Consider the following 23,208-nt stretch of genomic DNA (forward strand, 5'->3'; position numbering starts at 1 on the left):
TACTGATCCCATATTAAGTGCATTTACTTTCTCTTTTTTTCTAGTATGAAATATATTGGATGTAGTCTGCTCTTTGGAGAACTTGCTCATTGGCTTCGAAGTGGGATTTTATTTAAGTCAGTCAGTATTCATGATACTGAAAGTTTTTTCAAAGTATTTTGTTGCAGTTGAAAAGTTTATCAGTTAGTGGGTAATGTAATTAGGGCTTGTAGATAGAACAGTTAATTTTGAGTTATGTAGCTTATTTTTAGAAAGATCCCCTTTGCCTTTTTTTAACTTTTAATTTGAAATAATTATAGACTCGATTTCCTTTTAAAGCAATTTTTTGTAAGCCTGATATATTGTCAGTGAATGAGGTTCTTTTAAATAATGTTCCTTCTATTACCTGCCAAGTTTTATTTTTCCTTTATGTGAGAAAATTTTCTGGAAATAATTTTGCAGCTTTCTTTCCAGAATAGATATTTGTTAATATTTGTATTTGGGAAATTGAAGCAAAATGAACATTAGACTTGCCTATCTTTACTTTTTTCGAAAGCTGTATTAGATTTCCTTTCTTTCTTTTTTTTTTCCCAGCAATGCCACCTTTTTTTTTTCTCTAATATCTTTATTGGAGTATAATTGCTTTACAATGTTGTGTTAGCTTCTGCTGTATAACAAAGTGAATCAACTATACATATACATATATCCCCATATCTCCTCCCTCTTGCGTCTCCCTCCCACCCTCCCTATCCCACCCCTCTAGGTGGTTAAAAAACACCGAGCTGATCTCCCTGTGCTATGCGGCTGCTTCCCACTAGCTATCTATTTTACATTTGGTAGTGTATATAAGTCCATGCCACTCTCTCACTTCGTCCCAGCTTACCCTTCCCCCTCCCCGTGTCCTCAGGTCCATTCTCTACGTCTGCATCTTTATTCCTGTCCTGCCCCTAGGTTCTTCACAACCTTTTTTTTTTTTTAGATTCCATATATATGTATTAGCATATGGTATTTGTTTTTCTCTTTCTGACGTCACTCTGTATGACAGACTCTAGGTCCATCCACCTCACTACAAATAACTCAATTTCATTTCTTTTTATGGCTGAGTAATATTCCATTGTATATATGGGCCACATCTTCTTTATCCATTCATCTGTTGGTGGACACTTAGGTTGCTTCCATGTCCAGGCTCTTGTAAATAGTGCTGCAATGAACATTGGGGTGCATGTGTCTTTTTGAATTATGGTTTTCTCGGGGTATATGCCCAGTAGTGGGATTGCTGGGTCAAATGGTAGTTCTATTTTTAGATTTTTAAGGAACCTCCATACTGTTCTCCATAGTGGCTGTATCAATGTACATTCCCACTAACAGTGCAAGAGGGTTCCCTTTTGTCCACACCCTCTCCAACATTTATTGTTTGTAGATTTTTTTGATGATGGCCATTCTGACCGGTGTGAGGTGATACCTCATTGTAGTTTTGATTTGCATTTCTCTAATGACTAGTGATGTTGAGCATCCTTTCATGTGTTTGTTGGCAATCTGTATATCTTCTTTGGAGAAATGTCTATTTAGGTCTTCTGCCCATTTTTGGATTGGGTTGTTTGTTTTTTTGATATTGAGCTGCATGGGCTGCTTGTAAATTTTGGAGATTAATCCTTTGTCAGTTGCTTCATTTGCAAATGTTTTCTCCCATTCTGAGGGTTGTCTTTTCATCTTGTTTATGGTTTCCTTTGCTGCGCAAAAGCTTTTAAGTTTCATTAGGTTCCATTTGTTTATTTTTGTTTTTATTTCCATTTCTCTAGGAGGTGTGTCAAAAAGGATCTTGCTGTGATTTATGTCATAGAGTGTTCTGCCTGTGTTTTCCTCTAAGAGTTTGATAGTGTCTGGCCTTACATTTAGGTCTTTAATCCATTTTGAGTTTATTTTTGTGTATGGCGTTAGGGAGTTTTCTAATTTCATTCTTTTACATGTAGCTGTCCAGTTTTCCCAGCACCACTTATTGAAGAGGCTGTCTTTTCTCCATTGTATATTCTTGCCTCCTTTATCAAAAATTAGGTGACCATATGAGTGTGAGTTTATCTCTGGGCTTCCTATCCTGTTCCATTAATCTATATTTCTGTTTTTGTGCCAGTACCATACTGTCTTGATTACTGCAGCTTTGTAGTATAGTCTGAAGTCTGGGAGCCTGATTCCTCCAGCTCCATTTTTCTTTCTCAAGATTGCTTTGGCTATTCGGGGTCTTTTGTGTTTCCATACAAATTGTGAAATTTTTTGTCCTAGTTCTGTGAAAAATGCCATTGGTAGTTTGATAGGGAGTACATTGAATCTGTAGATTGCTTTGGGTAGTGTAGTCATTTTCACAATGTTGATTCTTCCAATCCAAGAACATGGTATATCTCTCCATCTGTTTGTATCATCTTTAATTTCTTTCATCAATGTCTTATAGTTTTCTGCATATAGGTCTTTTGTCTCCTTAGGTAGGTTTATTCCTAGGTGTTTTATTCTTTTTGTTGTAATGGTAAATGGGAGTGTTTCCTTAATTTCTCTTTCAGATTTTTCATCATTAGTGTATAGGAATGCAAGAGATTTCTGTGCATTAATTTTGTATCTTGCTACTTTTTTACCAAATTCATTGATTAGCTCTAGTAGTTTTCTGGTAGCATCTTTAGGATTCTCTGTGTATAGTATCATGTCATCTGCAAACAGTGACAGCTTTACTTCTTCTTTTCCAATTTGGATTCCTTTTATTTCTTTTTCTTCTCTGATTGCTGTGGCTAACACTTCCAAAACTATGTTGAATAATAGTGGTGAGAGAGAACAACCTTCTCTTGTTCCTGATCTTAGAGGAAATGGTTTCAGTGTTTCACCATTGAGAATGATGTTGGCTGTGGGTTTGTCATATATGGCCTTTATTATGTTAAGGTAAGTTCCCTCTATGCCCACTTTCTGGAGGGTTTTTATCATAAATGGTGTTGAATTTTGTCAAAAGCTTTTTCTGTATCTATTGAGATGATCATATGGTTTTTCTCCTTCAATTTGTTAATATGGTTTATCACGTTGATTGATTGGCATATATTGAAGAATCCTTGCATCCCTGGACTAAATCCCACTTGATCATGGTGTATGATCCTTTTAATGTGCTGTTGGATTCTGTTTGCTAGTATTTTGTTGAGGATTTTTGTATCTATGTTCATCAGTGATATTGGCCTGTAGTTTTCTTTCTTTGTGACATCTTTGTCTGGTTTTGGTATCAGGGTGATGGTGGCCTCGTAGAATGAGTTTGGGTGTGTTCCTTCCTCTGCAATTTTTGGGAAGAGTTTGAGAAGGATGGGTGTTAGCTCTTCTCTAAATGTTTGATAGAATTCACCTGTGAATGCATCTGGTCCTGGGCTTTTGTTTGTTGGAAGATTTTTTATCACAGTCTCAATTTCAGGGCTTGTGACTGGTCTGTTTATATTTTCTATCTCTTCCTGGTTCAGTCTTGGAAGGTTGTGCTTTCCTAAGAAATTGTCCATTTTCTTCCAGGTTGTCCATTGTATTGGCATATGGTTGTTGTAGTAGTCTCTCATTATGCTTTGTATTTCTGCAGTGTCAGTTGTTTCTTCTCCTTTTTCTTTTCTAATTCTATTGATTTGAGTCTTCTCCCTTTTTTTCTTGATGAGTCTGACTGATGGTTTATCAATTTTGTTTATCTTCTCAAAGAACCAGCTTTTAGTTTTATTGATCTTTGCTATTGTTTTATTCATTTATTTCTGATCTGATCTTTATGATTTCTTTCCTTCTGCTAACTTTTGGGGTTTTTTGTTCTTCTTTCTCCAGTACCTTTAGGTGTAATGTTAGGTTGTTTATTTGAGATGTTTCTTGTTTCTTGAGGTAGGATTGTATTGGTATAAACTTCCCTCTTAGAACTGCTTTTGCTGCATCCCATAGGTTTTGGGTCATTGTGTTTTCATTGTCATTGTTTCTGGTATTTTTTGATTTCCTCTTTGATTTCTGCAGTGATCTCTTGGTTATTTAGTAGTGTATTGTTTAACCTCCATGTGTTTGTATTTTTTACAGGTTTTTTCCTGTAGTTGATATCTAGCCTCATAGCGTTGTGGTTGGAAAGATGCTTGATATGATTTCAATTTTCTTCAGTTTACCGAGGCTTGATTTGTGACCCAAGATATAATCTATCCTGGAGAATGTTCCATGAGCACTTGAAAAGAAAGTGTATTCCGTTGTTTTTGGATGGAATGTCCTATAAATATCAATTAAGTCCATCTTGTTTAATGTATCATTTAAAGCTTGTGTTTCCTTATTTATTTTCATTTTGGATGATCTGTCCATTGGTGAAAGTGGGGTGTTAAAGTCCCCTACTATGATTGTGTTACTGTGGATTTCCCCTTTTATGGCTGTTAGAATTTGCCTTATGTATTAAGGTGCTCCTATGTTGGGTGCATAAATATTTACAATTCTTACATCTTCTTCTTGAATTGATCCTTTGATCATTATGTAGTGTCCTTCTTTGTCTCTTTTAAAGTCTTTGTTTTAAAGTCTATTTTTTCTGATATGAGAATCACTACTCCAGCTTTCTTTTGATTTCCATTTGCATGGAATATCTTTTTCCATCCCCTCACCTTCAGTCTGTATGTGTCCCTAGGTCTGAAGTGGGTCTCTTGTAGACAGCCTATATACGGATCTTGTTTTTGTATCCATTCAGCGAGCCTGTGTCTTTTGGTTGGAGTATTTAATCCATTTACATTTAAGGTAGTTATCAATATGTATGTTCCTATTACCATATTCTTAATTGTTTTGGGTTTGTTTTTGTAGGTCTTTTCCTTCTCTTGTGTTTCCTGCCTAGAGAAGTTCCTTTAGCATTTGTTGTAAAGCTGGTTTAGTGGTGCTGAATTCTCTTAGCTTTTGCTCAGCAATGCCTTCTTACTCTAAAAATTTCTTTGGTAGCCACACTATAGAAACATTGAATTACAAGCAAATTTTTTGGAAGTTATTAGCATTTGTATAAAGGTTATATTAATGTTCACCTAATAGAAGGACAAAACAATTATCTGGTACTAAATGAGTCATGGTTTTTATTTTAACATATGTGTATAATGCATCTGTAAATGCTGAATTAATGCCTTTACTCTTGGCATTTAAAATGTGTGAATGCTATATTATATACAAATACCCTGTCATAATAAAATGGTGCCTATTATTTGACAATAATTATGTATACAATTTGGCATAATAATTTTTTGAAAGGTAAAAGCATTTTAAGAAATGTTCCATCTTAGAAGTTGGAATTTATGTTCTCAAAGTATTAATTATTTTACACATAGCAAACGTTTAAATTATGATACATATTAAAACCCACTCAAACGAAGGTGGTAATGTAATTTATGTAAGGAATAATACGTACATGAATGAGAAAGAACAGTATTTAAAAAGCAAAATATATATATGCTGTGTAACTAACATATTTAAGATATTTCTTGTTTAGAAGGTAGTTATTAGATAGGCAAGTTGGAGGAAGGGGAGGACACACTGAATAGTATATTGGCAAGCTTCCTAAAATGCATATACGTAGTAATTAGAGGCATGTTGATTTTTAAATGTCAGGCAGCTTTTATTCTCTTCCTTTTCTATCATGTATTTGTATGAACAGTGACTATTCTTACTTCTAAAAGAGGCTTATGAAGCTTTTAGTGATCATTTGTTACATAGGAAATAAATTACCACTGCTATATAAAACTAACATTAAATTTGTGATACTAGCAGTTTGTGAGAGATTTAAAGTTTTGCTGCTTTGATTAATTTCTTATTTGTCAAATGATGGTGAAGAAATTCTCCATTTCCTAGTTGAGATTTGGGGACATTTCTTATGCTTTCTACTTGCATCCAGTGAACAAATACCCCTTAAGTCATGTTTGTAACCTTCAACAACATGCTAAAAGGCATAACTGTAAGTATCACTCACATGCCGAACTTAAGTAATGTAGCTTTTTGCTAAATTGGTTTAATTTATTATTGTGTTTGCCAGCTATTAGCTTTCCTTTAGTGGCCTTCAGTACTTTATAGGCCTTTAAAGAATGTAGGGAACAGAGGATGTTGCTAGGAGATAGAATATCTATCTACCTATTTCATAAAACCTAAGGTGCTTTAAGAGTGAACTTTATTAGTCTTACTAGATCAAGTCAGTGGAAGGTTAAGTAGGGGTAGAAAAATTTCCCCTTCTTTTCTTCTAGGTTCTTTGGTGTAATAATTAAATTGACATAGGACAGATTAACAGGAGAAAAACATATTTAAGTTAGTATGTACGGGATCCCCAAAGATAAGAGACTCAAGGGTAGGTCGAGCAGTTGAGGCTTATGTGCCATCCTGTGCTAAGGAATTGGGATAAGGGCCTGGGTCTTCAAAGGGGAGGAGGGTAGCTCACAGGATGATGAGAAGAACAGATGTTTTGTATTTAGAAGTTTGCCCTGCCATGCAGATAGGTCTTTCAGATAAAAACGTTATCTATGGTAATAGCTCTCTTTCTGGGCCAGGCCCCCTATCTAAGTTCTTTTAGGCAGTTACGAGAGAGGTAAAAGTTTTTCCTGAGTCTCCTAGGTCTTGATTGCCTTCAGCTCAAAATAATCCACACGTCAAGGTGGTGTATTTTGGGTTGGTGTATTCTCCCCTTCACTAATCATACAACCATCTCACACTGTCACCTGGTGACAGTGATTACAAGATACCGTAGAGTAATTAATTTAATTATGACCTTCTCATACCCAGCACGACTACATGCTCCACAAGCATAGTTCTAATGATGGTATTTCCTTATTCACAGTGTTTCAATGTAGTCAAGAATGATAGCCCTCTTTAAATAGGAAGGAAGGAATGATGCAGGGAAGGTAACCATTTTACCCCCACCCTCTAGATGGTTTGATTTTTATTTTCATGTGCATTTATTGTCTGTACAAAAAAATAAATATTACTTATGAAATAAAGATAAGACATTTGACGTTCTTCATGGCCCATTCCAAACCTTCTTTGGGTTTTCATGTCTGACTAACTTATCCCTTACTTCAGCCAGACTTGTTTACTTTTGGTTTCAAACCTTCTGCATTCTCAGGATATAGTTTAAAATGTCTCCCTTTGCCTTACCAACCCTTTAAAAGTTAAGCCTAAATTCCTCTTCAGGCTTCTCCAGCTCCCTCCATAGAAGGTATTTCTCACTCCACTACTTTGCAATGGCAAATACCTCTAGAATAGCATTTATCAGAGGCCACCTTTTGTTAGGGTTAATTGTGTATCTGGTTTTCCTGTTAAATTTTGGGACTGAACTGTTTAGGTTTGTATTATCTCCATAGTGCATAGTATAGACACACAGTGAGTATTTCTTGAATTGAACTTTTATAGATTTTTAAATATATGCATTGCTTCTTTTAATTCTCCGCTATGTAGTAATTTTGCTAGAATTACTAGTGTGTTAGACTGTTTTACATTTAAGTTGCCATTCTCAATATTTACCCATCATTTTCTGAAGTATAAGAATTATTCCTTTGCTGGTTACTATTCCATCGTGCAAAAAGACAAGAATAATTGCATAGATATTAATTTTTTCATAGTCGGTATCTATTATACAAATTTTGGTAATTATACAACCTCATATTTAAGGAAGAGTATTTTATAAATAATGCTTTTTTTTCCTTTGTAGGTTACTTCCTCAGAATGTTGGCCTTCTCTATGTTGGAGGTTATGAAAGACCCTTTGCACAAATCAAGGTATGGTTGTTCATTTTCTAGTATATTTTTCCTAGATACAGTTCACTCGTTGAGAACCCACCAAAACCCTGCAAATAACTATCACAAAAATTTGGGAATGTGAATTATTAATTTCATTTGTTTTTGCATATCTCTGATGAAAAAGTAATTCAGTTTTTCAGTGAATCGATTAGTTTAATAATCTTGCCCTTAGTAGTGTTAATTTTGACCATTGCACTTCAGTGATTAGTTAAGAGTACAGTTTAGAGCCACATTACCCTTTTTACCAATAGAATTTTTTGACAGCTTTATTGAGGTATAATAGGCATACAGTAAAATATACATATTTAAACTGTACAATTTGACATACCCTTCTGAAACTATCACCACAATCAAGATAATGAACATATCCATCACCCCTAAAAGTTTCCTTGTGCCCCTTTGAACTCCCCTGTCCTGCCCTTCCTTTTTCTTTTTCAGTCCCCAGGTGACCACTGATCTAATCATTATAGATTAATTTGCACTTTCCAGAATTTTATATAAATGGATCATACTGTATTTCTTTCTCTCTCTCTTTTAGCTTCTTTCATTCAGTGTTATTATTTTGAGATTCACCAATGTTGTTACACTTCAGTAGTTCATTCTTTTTTATTGCTGAGTAGTATTTCATTATATGGTTTTAGCACAGTTTCTTTATCCTTTCACACGTTGAGAGACATTTGGGTTGTTTCTACTTTTTGACTATTATAAATAAAGCTGCTGTGAACATTTGTGTACAAGTTTCTGCATGGACATATATTTTCATTTCTCTTGGGTAAATACCTAAGACCAAAATGGCTGAGTTAAATGGCAGTTGTATGTTTTAACTTTTTAAGAAACTACCAAACTATTTCCCCACCAGCAGGGTGAGTGCCAGTTCCTCCATATCATCATCAACATTTGGTATGGTCAGTCTTTTTAAGTTTAGTCATTCTTATAGGTATATAGTATTTCATTGGAGTTTTAATTTGCATTTCTGTAATGACTAATAATGTTGAGCATCTTCTCATGTACTTATTTGCCATCTGTACATCTCTAGTGAAGTGTGTGTTCAAAACTTGCCGTTTTTTAACTGGGTTTTTTGTTTTCTTACCGTTGAGTTTTGAGCATTCTTTATATATCTTCTGGATGTAAGCCCTTTATCAGATATGGGATTTCTTTTAACAGGATCCTCAAAGAGCAAAAATTCTTAATGTTGGTGAAGTTCAGTTTATTAGTTTTTTTTCACGGTTCTTGCTTTTAGTGTTGATCTAAGAAATATTTGCCTAGTCCAAAGGCCAAAAGATTATTCTCCTATGTATTCTTCTAGAATCTTTATAGTTCTAGGTTTTACATTTAAGTTTATTATCCAGTGGAGTTAATTTTTGTATATGATGCAAGGTTCAAGGCATAGAGGGATGTTGTCCCCCTACACCCCAACCTTGTTTTGGCCCGTGGATATCCAGTTGTTCCGAAACCATTTGTTAAAAAGGGTATTCTTTCCACCATTGAAGTGCCTTTGCATCTTAGTTGAAAATCAATTCACCATATGTGTGTGAGTCTATTTCTGAGCTCTTTATTCTGTTCCATTGACCTATGTATCTATCCCTCTACCAATATCGCACTGTCTTGATTTTTGTAGCTTTAGAATAAGTCATGAAGTCAGGTAGTGTAAATCCTGAAACTTTGTTCTTTTTCAAAGTTGTTTAGACTACTCTGGGTTCCTTTAATTTCCATGTGAATGTTAGAATCATCTTGTCAATTTCTGTAAAAATACCTGCTGGAATTTTGATCTGGATCACGTTGAATCTGGAAATCAATTTGAAGAGAAATGACATCATAACAGTATTGAATCTTACAGTTCATCAAAGCCACATATTTCTCCATTTATTTAGATCTTTAATGTCTCTCAGCAGTATTTCATTGTTTCAGTGTGTTAGTCTTGCACATTTAAAAGTACATTTATGTGTAAATATTTTGTATTTGTGATGCTATTTTAAAAGTATTTTTTATTTCAATTTACGATTGTTCATTGCTAGTAAATAAAAAGATGATTAAATTTTGTGTTTACTTTAAATCCTACAACTTTACTATACTCAATTAGTAATTCTAGTAGCTTTTTTGTAGCTTTCATAGGATTTTCTACATAAATGATTTTGTCATCTACTAATAGGTACTTTTCTTTTTCCTTTCTGATCTTGATATTGATACCTTTTATTGCTTTTTCTTGCTTTAGTGCACTGGCTAAAACCTACAGTACAAAGTTGATTAGAAATGGTGAGAGCAGACATCCTTGCCTTGTTCCTGATCTTAGAGGGAAAGCATTCAATTTTTTGTCAAAAATTGTTTTTATAGCAATATTAGTTGAGGGTTGAAGCACAGATTCCAACTAGGCTTTCTTGTAAAAAGTGGAATAATATTATGAACGTTCAAGGCAGTAAATAAAAAGAAAGGTTTGCAGTCATCCTTTTCCTTTGTTATTTTAACTTTATTAATGTTTTCTGACAGACCTGTAAAATTTGATTTGTTTTTTGGTTTAGTATTGGATTTTTCCTCACATTTGTTTCTTGGCTCCATGAGTTAATTATTTTTCTCACGTTTGTTTGTCGGATGTGATTTTGAATTCCTTTCCCCCTACATATATGACATATTTTTATGCTTTGAAAAACAAAGATTTTTCAGAATAGACTGAGCCTGAATAGGACATATAAGATATTTAATACTGAGGCGGTTTAGTCACATTATTGACATTTTAAAATGAAAAACCTTCTTTAGCTACCATAGCATCAGTACTCTTTAAATACCTTCCTTAATTTAACTTAAGACACTCTCAGAAGTCCACATTAGGGTCTTAAGTTGTGGACCCTCTTGAACGTTTCTGATTCCTAAGTAATGAGAAGCATTCAGGTACATTTTTTTTAATTCTATTTTTAACATCCCTGGAACACAAGTGGAGTTGGCAAGAGTCTCTTCATAAACCTCCCTCACTATCCTGTTCACCAAATTCTCCAGTAGATGCAAGAATTCTAATAAGTTTCAGCAGAAACATTTCTAAAAGCCCAATTTTTTTTCTGTCCATTGGTTTGGAAAATCCTGTTTCTCTGTATTAGAACTGAAATAGTGAAAAAGTGAGAGGCTTATCTGATATATTTAAGGAAGGGTAGAATTTGTGCGTGTGTGTGTGTGTTACATGTTGTCTCAAAAACATAAATGTATGTATGTATGAGGGTGATTCCTCCATCACTCACCTGATTCATTAACATATCATTTTCTTTATCCAAGCCCTTTCTAACAAGCCCAGTGACAAAGGTCAATCCTTTGTCAACCCTTTATGCCTGGATAATCAACTCAATAGAAAAAAGTCCATTATTTTAGGGCATCTTTTTCCTTTGATGTTGCTATGGGAAAGGTTTCTCTCATGTACTGTGAAAGGATTTCTTATCCTCATTAATTGTTGAAGTTCTTTTATAATTCCTGTGGTTCTTATGAAAATGCTGTATAGATCCCTACCTGATTAGAATGCTTGTAAGTTAATTGGAAAACAATTTTAAAAAATCATAGTTTAAATGCTTGAGATTAGGGTAGAAATTTAAGGTTCATTCCCTGCCCCTTGCCTTGCATCTGACTTCTTCTGGACATGAAATACCAGTATTTGTTTGCTGTTAAACTAAATGTAATGATGCTGTACTGTGTGGCATAGATATCAGATATAACCTTTAATAAATGGAAACTGTTCTGCTTTCTTAAGAGAGTATTGGTTGAATTTTTTTTTTTTATAAATCAAGATAGAAAATTTTTCATTTGAATATTTAGGAAAAGGAATTCTCATTTATTAACATCATAGGACTAAGTGTGAGTGGCTTGATGTTAGAGGCTACATTTGTTAAAGTGGCATTTTACATTTGTATTTCTAAAAAGGAGCTCCAATTTATAAAGATCAGAAAGAGAAAAAGGAAAACACAAAAAGGGTGGTGGATATTTGGGCTAGTGTTAAATGAGTTCAGAAAATTTGCTATAGCATGACAATAGATGTATGTACTATTAGCATATAACATGAATTGTTACAACCACTCTTTCTCTCTCTCTGTCTCTCCCTCCCTCCCTCTCCCATTATTACCCATCTTTTAGTTTTAGTTTTCTGTCCAAGCCATAGGTAAAGATACCAGTGTGTACAAACATGGGACTTCATTATAGTCTTAGACCAGCACATCTTCATGCTAGTTTCAGGTTTCATTATTTTTAGAGGAAGTTATTCCAACTTTACCTTTCATATCTCTTAACATCTTCTGAAAGTCATCAGAATAAGTTTTCATGGGAAATTTGTCATCTGAAGAACTTGATTTTAAACATGCATGATTATTCTCTTATTTTAAACTAAAATATGATAAACTAAATAAAACACTGATCATTTTATAATGAGTTGTAATACAGAGTAAGAAAAGAATTGCCTCACATATCCACAGCTATTGTTTAGTGCTGTAAATGAAGTAGATTTCACCCTCATCCAAGACTAACTTCTTTCAACTTTATTGAGATTAAGATAAGTTTCTAGATGTACTGGGCTGTGTGTGACTTAGGGTTTTCTTAAGTAAGAGATATGTTTAATTATATCTTTATATGTAGTCTTTGAAATTCAAAAGGGAAGTTTTGAAAAAAGTAAAATTTTACTTAATTCTTATTTGTATGCTTTCAAGTTGTCAGAAGCTTTTTGGGGTGGAGAGGTGGCTATTTCTGTATATCTTTGCATAATACCTTTATCTTAATTCAGTGCGTATATAATTCTATTGTTCATAGTTTATTTTTGTAGACATGGTCAAGTTTAAATAATAGTTTACATTTTATTTATTTATTTTAAAATTTATTTATTTATTTATTTTTGGCTGCATTGGGTCTTTGTTGCTGTGCACAGGCTTTCTCTAGTTGTGGCAAGCGAGGGCAACTCTTCATTGCGGTGCGAGGGCTTCTCATTGTGGTGGCTTCTCTTGTTACGGAGCACAGGCTCTAGGCACATGGGCTTCAGTACTTGTGGCGCGTGGGCTCAGTAGTTGTGACTCGCGGGCTCTAGAGCGCAGGCTCAGTAGTTGTGGCGCACGGGCTTAGTTGCTCCGCGGCATGTGGGATCTTCCCGGACCAGTGATCAAACCCATGTCCCCTGCGTTGGTAGGCAGATTCTTAACCACTGAGCCACCAGGGAAGTCCCAGTAGTTTACATTTTATACCTATTATTCTGTGTTGTTTTCTAAAGCATTTTACGGTGCAGTAAAAATCTCAGTGCTATTCTCATAGGGTTCTAGTCCTGGAGGCTCCACTTACCAGCCATAATCCATAAAACCAAGAAGGATTGAAGCCTGTCAACATCACTTTTAGTCAACTCAAGGATCGTTATGGAAAGTCTCAGAGCCACAGGGCTGTCCCTCTCCACCGGGCTTGGTATTAGTTGCCTCTTGACAGCCCAAGAAGTGTGTGAAGCTGTGAGGCTGAGTCACATACAGTTTTCACTTTGACACTGTGGAATGGCTGAAAAATGTCTTTTGTATTTTAACTATGAATTCCATGCAGCAGCCATATGTGAAATGTAAGGAATATAACTGTTATTCTGAGGCAGTTATTTTATAGTCAGTACAGCTGGGTTATTCTCTGCCTCAGAGCTTGGTTCCATCCCTGCTGAGAGACTGGGTGCCATTAGTCACAGTCTCATACTCTAGGCTTTCTGAGCTTCAGTTTTTAAGTCTCTTTACAGCCCAGGAAATAAAAAATTGGTGTAAAATTGGTGTTTGTATTCATATACATATGCAATAGATGCAAGGAAATAGTGATCTCTTCTTCATTTTTGAAATCATATTTGAAAATCCATCAAACCATTCCCTCAGACTTTTTTAAATTAAAAAAAGTAGAATATTTTTCCTTTTCAGGTATATTGAGCTTGGATTGTTATTTGTTACTTAAAAATATCTTTGAAATGCCTAATAATGTGTCAATTTTAATTTTTAGGGTAAATTAAATTTAAAGATAAAGTATTTATTTGGGGTCTCTCTTAGGAAATACTGAAAAAACTAGGAAAACTGATTTGTTTTGTTCACTGACTGATGATGTTTTAGAAAATGTGTGGCTTATTAGATCAACACTTTTTACTAAAGGAAATTATTTAACATCCATATTTTAAATCTCTAAAATATCTGAAGTATTACATCAGATATAGATGCAGGCCTAGAACTGAGTATCATAGTTTAGTGGCTTCCAAACTTATCACCATGACCTGTAGGAATGTAAGAAGTGTATTTTCATTGAGTTCTAGCACACATACACATATGTGTATTTATACACACACAACACATAAACCAAAGTTTCAAAATAAGTATGATTTTCCATTCTGTTCAGTTTATTTTTCCATTGATTTAGTTTTTAAATGTGGGTCTCAACCCACTAAATTAACTTCTCTGTTTGGAAAATGGGTCACGACTCACAGTTTGGCAAACACTGCTGCAGGGTAGGACTTGTCCAGCTAATGCTGCCATCTGCCACACTGATGCAGTGCAGGCGATGGTGAGGAAGCTTACCTGCCCCTGAGTTGATGATAGTCCTCGGAGTGGCTTTGGAGGGGAAGAAAGTGATGTGATGTCATAGTTGCTGGGGAGAGGGAGGAAGAGAGTATAGGAAAAGATAAATGAGAAGTGACTTAAGATGTTTTATGGAGCCAAGCAAAGCTATTTTCTATTTCAAAAAGACCCTAATTCTCGGGCTTCCCTGGTGGCGCAGTGGTTGAGAATCTGCCTGCTAATGCAGGGGACACGGGTTCGAGCCCTGGTCTGGGAGGATCCCACATGCCACGGAGCGGCTGGGCCCGTGAGCCACAACTGCTGAGCCTGCGTGTCTGGAGCCTGTGCCCCGCGACGGGAGGGGCCGCGATAGTGAAAGGCCCGCGCACCGCGATGAAGAGCGGTCCCCGCACCGCGATGAAGAGTGGCCCCCACTTGCCTCAACTAGAGAAAGCCCTCGCATGAACCGAAGATCCAACACAGCCAAAAATAAAATAAAATAAATAAATAAAGTAGCTATTAAAAAAAAAAAAAAAAGAAAAGTGCTTTAAAAAAAAAAAAAAAAAAAGACCCTAATTCTCATAAACAGAGAGACTTCTGTGCCTACTCTGTCTTCCAAGTGATTTCATGTATTTTGAGGCTAGAGAGACAAATAAAGGTAAGATCCCCATAGATGAAAAAAACAGAAAGAAACGGAGATGAGTGAGAAATTGAGAGAAAGCAGTGGAAGCAGATCTAGATTAGTGTGCCATATTCATTGAATAATGGCTCAGTTTTCTGTAGTACTGTGTGAGTGGAGAGGCAAATTTTCAGTGTCTCATGTTGCAGTAATCAGAGCGGACATGGGTATTTCTTTGTTGAAAGCAGATTCAGAAAGTGAAAAAAAACAAACAACTCACCAACTGTAATGGAAGCCAAAAGTCTCTCTACTTATATGCAATAACTATTAAGTTGCTGACAGCATTTTATCCTGCATACTTGCTGACAGAGTGCTTCAGGGCCACTCCTGGGCTCTCTAGTGAGCCCATCTAGTAACTTCCTGGATGTTAAAAATCATGCATTGTTACCAACAAATCACATCGAAACTGCAGACTTAGGGTTCCAGAAAGTATTCAATAGCAGTAGTTTTCCTGCCATTTTTACCAAGGTGCTTTTGGCCATGTTATTGCCAAAACTGAGTAACACTTAAGGCCTGTGGTCATACATGTTTCAGTTTCAGTATTCTTACCTTCATGTCCTTAAAAAATTTATCTGTTTGCAAGAATATGAGTCCCATAGGGCTGGGCTGTGTCTTGTGTACTTCTGTATCCTCAGCAATTAGCCTAGTGCCTGAGACATAAAAACACTAAATAAATATTTAACATTATTATTGAAGAATGCCTAGAAAACCAAATATTGGTTGTTTTTTTTTTTAATTGAGGTATAGTTGATATATAGCATATTAGTTTCAGGTGTAAAACATCATGATCCAATATTGTACACATTGCAAAATGATCACCACAATAAGTCTACTTAACATCCATCCCTTTACATAGTTACAAAACAATTTCTTCTTGTGATGAGAACTTTTAAGATCTACTCTTTTAGCAACTTTCAAATATACAATGCAGTATTATTAACTATAGTCACCCTGCTGTTAACATTACATCTCCAGGACGTATCTACCTTATAATTGGAAGTTTGTACCTTTTGACCCCCTTCTTCGTCCATTTCTCCCACCCTCACCCCTGCTTGCGGCAACGACTAATCTGTTCTCTGTATCTATGAGCTTGTTGTTGTTGTTGTTGTTTTAAACCATCAAGTATTTACCATGAAGTTCATCAGAGTATTTAAAACTCTGGTTCTAATAGCATACATATTTACTGCCTTAAAACTTTATTTTCTGATCTCTTGAGCTGGGATATCTTTGAGGCAATATAAATTAATTTTACTTTCTAATTTAAGATTGTGGTTGTAAATTGTTATTAACATCAGTAACTTTATTTGAAATGTAGATTTTGTGAATTATTCTGAGAACATTTTAAATCTAGTCCTCAAATTATTTTCCAATTAAGAAAGCATTTTTCTTAGCTGGATATTCCAACTACTTTCAATCTCTCTTGAGCTAGCCACTTTATAGAAAAATATTAGAAATCATTTTAGCATATTCTAGTTTTTTTGAAAACCAGATCTATCATATCAAGCTGACTTCTTGTTACATGTGATTTGGAGAGAAAAAGACTAAACAATTCTTTTTTGTAATTTTGAAATGTTCTCAAAAAAGGAAATGGTATCATGCTTACTTACATATTTATAATGCACTGGACATCCTATTTTGGTGAAAGGAAATAACATGGTGTTTCTTATCCTGTTGGGTTTTTTCCCTACCAATGTTTTACTTCTAAAAAGAATTTCAAACGCACTGACAACCACGTAAATAGAAAAGGTAATATCTAAAATGACTATTGTAGAAGTCATATTTCTGACAAATGCCATGGTTTCTGATCTAGATTGTACACTAGACATCTAGAAGTTATGTATTTCACTTTTTCCCACAAAAGGAGAAAAATAATTTCTCCAGTAAATAGTCAGTTAGGAAGGATTATTACTTGTCCGCTTGCCTAATAAAGTTTGAAAAAACAACCCCACCCCCCCCAAGGCAGAGGTGGCAATAAAGACCCATTTCAAGTGTATCATGGCCATGATTCAGGCAGCTAGGGAAGCTCCAGACTGGTGTTCTCTTTGTTGACCCTTCGAGAACAATAACAAACTATGAAACTCTGAGACTAGATAATACAAATCCATTAATGTTGCCAATGATTTGTAATGGGCGCTATTAAAGTTGGTACCTTGAGCACCTTCAGAAGTTTGAGACTACTGCAGTAAGTGATATTCTGTCATAAGTAGATACGGTAATTGTAAGTTATGGGTAGGAGGGATCCTTTTTTTTTTTCTTTGAATTTTATTTTATTTTTTTATACAGCAGGTTCTTATTAGTTATCCATTTTATACATATTAGTGTATATATGTCAATCCCAATCTCCCAAATCATCACAGGACCACCACCACCCCCTGCTGCTTTCCCCCCTTGGTGTCCATATGTTTGTTCTCTACATCTGTGTCTCAATTTCTTCCCTGCAAACCGGTTCATCTGTACCATTTTTCTAGGTTCCACATATATGTGTTAATATATGATATTTGTTTTTCTCTTTCTGACTTACTTCACGCTGTGTGACAGTCTCTAGATCCATCCATGTCTCTACAGATGACCCAATTTCGTTCCTTTTTATGGCAGAGTAATATTCCACTGTATAAATGTACCACATCTTCTTTATCCATTCGTCTGTCGATGGGCATTTAGGTTGCTTCCATGACCTGGCTACTGTCAATAGTGCTGCAATGAACATTGTGGTGAATGTGTCTTTTTGAATTATGGTTTTCTCTGTTTATATGCCCAGTAGTGGGATTGCTGGTCCCATTGCTGGGGTCATATGGTAATTCTATTTTTAGTTTTTTAAAGAACCTCCATACTGTTCTCCATAGTGATTGTATCAATTTACATTCCCACAAATAGTGCAGGAGGGTTCCCTTTTCTCCACACCCTCTCCAGCATTTGTTGTTTGTAGATTTTCTGATGATGCCAATTCTAACTGGTGTGAGATGCTACCTCATTGTAGTTTTGGTTTATATTTCTCTAATAATTAGTGATGTTGAGCAGCTTTTCACATGCTTCTTGGCCATCTGTATGTCTTCTTGGGACAAATATCTATTTAGGTCATCTGCCCATTTTTGGATTGGGTTGTTTGTTTTTTTTTTTTACTGTTGAGCTGCATGAGCTGTTTATATATATTGGAGATTAATCCTTTGTCCGTTGATTCATTTGTAGATATTTTCTCCCATTCTGAGGGCTGTCTTTTCGTCTTGTTTGTAGTTTCCTTTGCTTTGCAAAAGCTTTTAAGTTTCATTAGGTCGCATTTGTTGATTCTTGTTTTCATTTCCATTTCTCTAGGAGGTGAGTCAAAAAAGATCTTGCTGTGATTTATGTCAAAGAGTGTTCTTCCTATGTTTTCCTCTAAGAGTTTTATAGTGTCTGGCCTTACATTTAGGTCTTTAATCCATTTTGAGTTTATTTTTGTGTATGGCGTTAGGGAGTTTTCTAATTTCATTCTTTTACATGTAGCTGTCCAGTTTTCTCAGCACCACTTATTGAAGAGGCTGTCTTTTCTCCATTGTATATCCTTGCCTCCTTTGTCATAGATTAGTTGACCATAGGTGTGTGGGTTCACCTCTGGGCTTTCTATCCTGTTCCATTGATATATATTTCTGTTTTTGTGCCAGTACCATACTGTCTTGATTACTGTAGCTTTGTAGTATAGTCTGAAGTCTGGGAGCCTGATTCCTCCAGCTCCATTTTTCTTTCTCAAGATTGCTTTGGCTATTCGGGGTCTTTTGTGTTTCCATACAAATTGTAAAACTTTTTGTTCTAGCTCTGTGAAAAATGCCATAGGTAGTTTGATAGGGATTGCATTGAATCTGTAGTTTGCTTTGGGTAGTACAGTCATTTTCACAATGTTGATTCTTCCAATCCAAGAACATGGTATATCTCTCCATCTGTTTATATCATCTTTAATTTCTTTCATCAGTGTCTTATAGTTTTCTACATGCAGGTCTTTTGTCTCCCTAGGTAGGTTTATTCCTAGGTATTTTATTCTTTTTCTTGCAATGGTAAATGGGAATGTTTCCTTAATTTCTCCTTCAGATATTTCATCATTAGTGTATAGGAATGCAAGAGATTTCTGTGCATTAATTTTGTATCCTGCAACTTTACCAAATTCATTGATTAGCTCTAGTAGTTTTCTGGTGGCATCTTTAGGATTCTCTATGTACAATATCATGTCATCTGCAAACAGTGACAGTTTTACTTCTTCTTTTCCAATTTGGATTCCTTTTATTTCTTTTTCTTCTCTGATTGCTGTGGCTAGGACTTCCAAAACTATGTTGAATAATAGTGGTGAGAGTGGACATCCTTGTCTTGTTCCTGATCTTAGAGGAAATGCTTTCAGTGTTTCACCATTGAGAATGATGTTTGCTGTGGGTTTGTCGTATATGGCCTTTATTATGTTGAGGTAGGTTTCCTCAGTGCCCACTTTCTGGAGAGTTTTTATCATAAATGGGTGTTGAATTTTGTCAAAAGCTTTTTCTGCATCTATTGAGATGATCATATGGTTTTTCTTCTTCAATTTGTTGATATGGTGTATCACATTGATTGATTTGCATATATTGAAGAATCCTTGCATCCCTGGACTAAATCCCACTTGATCATGGTGTACGATCCCTTTAATGTGTTGTTGGATTCTGTTTGCTAGTATTTTGTTGAGGATTTTTGCATCTATATTCATCAGTGATATTGGTCTGTAATTTTCTTTTTTTGTAGTATCTTTGTCTGGCTTTGGTATCAGCGTGATGGTGGCCTCGTAGAATGAGTTTGGGCGTGTTCCTTCCTCTGCAATTTTTTGGAAGAGTTTGAGAAGGATGGGTGTTAGCTCTTCTCTAAATGTTTGATAGAATTCACCTGTGAAGCCATCTGGTCCTGGACTTCTGTTTGTTGGAAGATTTTTAATCACAGTTTCAATTTCATTACTTATGATTGGTCTGTTCATATTTTCTGTTTCTTCCTGGTTCAGTCTTGGAAGGTTATACCTTTCTGAGAATTTGTCCATTTCTTGCTGGTTGTCCATTTTATTGGCATAGAGTTGCTTGTAGTAGTCTCTTAGGATGCTTTGTATTTCTGCAGTGTCTGTTGTAACTTCTCCTTTTTCATTTCTAATTTTATTGATTTGAGTCCTCTCCCTCTTTTTCTTGATGAGTCTGGCTAATGGTTTATCAATTTAGTTTATCTTCTGAAAGAACCAGCTTTTAGTTTTATTGATCTTTGCTATTGTTTTCTTTGTTTCTATTTCATTTATTTCTACTCTGATCTTTATGATTTCTTTCCTTCTGCTAACTTTGGGTTTTGTATGTTCTTCTTTCTCTACTTTCTTTAGGTGTAAGGTTAGATTGTTTACTTGAGATTTTTCTTGTTTCTTTAGGTAGGCTTGTATAGCTATAAACTTCCCTCTTAGAACTGCTTTTGCTGCATTCCTTAGGTTTCGGATCGTTGTGTTTTCATTGTCATTTGTCCCTAGGTATTTTTTGATTTCCTCTTTGATTTCTTCAGTGATCTCTTGGTTGTTTAGTAACGTATTGTTTAGCCTTCATGTGTTTGTGTTTTTTACGTTTTTTTCCCTGTAATTCATTTCTAATCTCATAGCATTGTGGTCAGAAAAGATGCTTGATATGATTTCAATTTTCTTAAATTTACTGAGGCTTGATTTGTGACCCAAGATGTGATCTATCCTGGAGAATGTTCCATGCACACTTGAGAAGAAAGTGTAATCTGCTGTTTTGGGATGTAATGTCCTATAAATATCAATTAAATCTATCTGGTCTGTTGTGTCATTTAAAGCTTGTGTTTCCTTATTTATTTTCATTTTGGATGATCTGTCCATTGGTGTAAGGAAGGTGTTAAGTTAAAGTCCCCCACTATTATTGTGTTACTGTCGATTTCCTCTTTTATAGCTGTTAGCAGTTGCTTTATGTATTGAGGTGTTCCTATGTTGGGTGCATAAATATTTATAATTGTTATATCTTCTTCTTGGATTGATCCCTTGATAATTATGTAGTTTCCTTCCTTGTCTCTTGAAACATTCTTTATTTTAAAGTCTATTTTATCTGATATGAGTATTGCTACTTCAGCTTTCTTTTGATTTCCATTTGCATGGAATATCTTTTTCCATCCCCTCATACTTTCAGTCTGTATGTGTCCCTAGGTCTGAAGTGGGTCTCTTGTAGACAGCATATATATGGGTCTTGCTTTTGTTGTATCCATTCAGCGAGCCTGTGTCTTTTGGTTGGAGCATTTAATCCATTCACGTTTAAGGTAATTATCACTACGTATGTTCCTATGACCATTTTCTTAATGTTTTGGGCTTGTTTTTGTAGGTCCTTTTCCTCTCTTGTGTTTCCCACTTAGAGAAGTTCCTGTAGCATTTGTTGTAGAGCTGGTTTGGTGGTGCTGAATTCTCTTAGCTTTTGCTTGTCTGTAAAGATTTTGATTTCTCCATCGAATCTGAATGAGATCCTTGCCGGTGGAGTAATCTTGGTTGTAGGTTCTTCCCTTTCATCACTTTAAGTATATCATGCCTGACGTGGGGCTCAGAACCTTCACTCCAGTGGGTGGACTTCTGTGGTATAAGTGGTCTCCAGTTTGTGAGTCACCCACCCAGCAGTTATGGGATTTGATTATATTGTGATTGCACCCCTCCTACCATCTCACTGTGGCCTCTCCTTTGTCTTTGGATGTGGGGTATCTTCTTTTGGTGAGTTCCAGTGTCTTCCTGTCGATGTTTGTTCAGCAGTTAGTTGTGATTCCAGTGCTCTTGCAAGAGGGAGTGAGAGCACGTCCTTCTACTCTGCCATCTTGAACCAATCTCTCTAAATTAGGAAGGATCTTTAATTTTCTTAAAACAGGAATTTAAAAATATAGTCAAATAAATCTAATTATCTCTTAAAACAGTTTTTTTCTAAATAGTGAGGTGGATATTTGTTTTCTTCATATCCCAAAGTTTCATTTTCTATAGAATTATTTGCCAGTAAATAAAAATGACAAGCTTGTAGTTCAGGAAATTCACAAACTGTACTATATGCAATGAAATGTAAGATTTGGAGAAACTATTATAAATTTAATATTGCAAATACAAGTCAGCAGTAAGGTACCATTTGGATATTTACAGTTTTACTAAAATATTTTAAATATTAATATTTAAGTTCTTTCTATAGTGTGACCAGATCAGAACATTTGTGATAACCAGGAAATAGCTTCACAAGTGGTCATTCATCTGCTAAAATAATATGTTCTTTCTAGTGTTAAAGTAGTTTTAATTGTTTTCTGCTAAGATTTAGTCTGGTTATAGTCAAAATATTAACAGTGAACACACATTATATACCTTTTTTAAAAAAGTAGTCTATCCAGAATCTATATAGATAGACACATAAAATGACATTTTAGGTTGTTTGACTATCCAAAATTTCTTCTCAATAGATTGCAATATTTTAGAGTCAGATTCAACTTACTAAGTCTTAATAAAAGCAGTTCTCTAGTCGGAAATTCATTTTGTATAAAACTTTTTTCTTTTTTTTTTTGGTTCAAAGTATGCTGAGACTTTGAGAAACAAATAGTATAAATGAATATTTAAATTAAATGTACCCCTAATGTATATATATATATTTTTTTTACATTTTATCATCAAATGTTACAACCATATTGATATCTCTTTGGGTATCTCATCTTTTTTTTTTTTTTTTTCTTATTTGTCAGTATTTGAAAACTTTCTAACACGAAAAAGGAAAGCAGGATAATATGCTTGTTTAAAACCAAAAGCATGAATGGTTAGTACCGTTATTAAGCAAACAAATATTATAGCCAACATTTATTGAGCACCAAGTGCCAGGCACTGCTCTAATTAATTCTCAGACAACCTGTAAAGTGTAGGTACTTGTAGCATTTTCAGTTTTACAGATCAGGAAAACGTAGAAGGCTTAGTGACACACTGAAGGTTACAGTGCCAACAGGTGGTTTACATTATATTGCCTCCTATGGAGTATTATTTTAGTGTATACTATTTAGTGTACTAATTACTATTTATGTTGCATTACCATATATAGTATATTATTGTAATTCTTGAAGCCCTTCTGCGTTTTGATTTTACAGCAGGCCAAAATTATCTCTGTAATTGGTATAATACTAGTTAAGACATGGATTGTACTAAATGACTTGACCAAAGGAAATGTGGTTCCACCACAAGGATCAAGGTAGAGTCATTGTGGTTTATTTACATCCAAAGAGATGGGAGTATAAAGAGCTCAAAGTT

General features: G+C 35.0%; 1 protein-coding gene across 2 annotated transcripts in view; it reads left to right on the forward strand.

The window, feature by feature from the left end:
- The window catches only part of RNGTT (RNA guanylyltransferase and 5'-phosphatase), a 242,395-nt gene that overhangs the window by 186,674 nt on the left and 32,513 nt on the right, over nucleotides 1–23,208 (forward strand). For both annotated transcript variants that reach the window (XM_059941605.1, XM_059941606.1), the window contains exon 14: nucleotides 7,661–7,727. In XM_059941605.1, coding sequence (XP_059797588.1) covers nucleotides 7,661–7,727 — 67 coding nt within the window. The remainder of the gene's footprint in view (nucleotides 1–7,660; nucleotides 7,728–23,208) is intronic.

The sequence above is a fragment of the Balaenoptera ricei genome, chromosome 12 (genome assembly GCF_028023285.1).
Source record: "Balaenoptera ricei isolate mBalRic1 chromosome 12, mBalRic1.hap2, whole genome shotgun sequence".
NCBI lineage: Eukaryota > Metazoa > Chordata > Mammalia > Artiodactyla > Balaenopteridae > Balaenoptera > Balaenoptera ricei.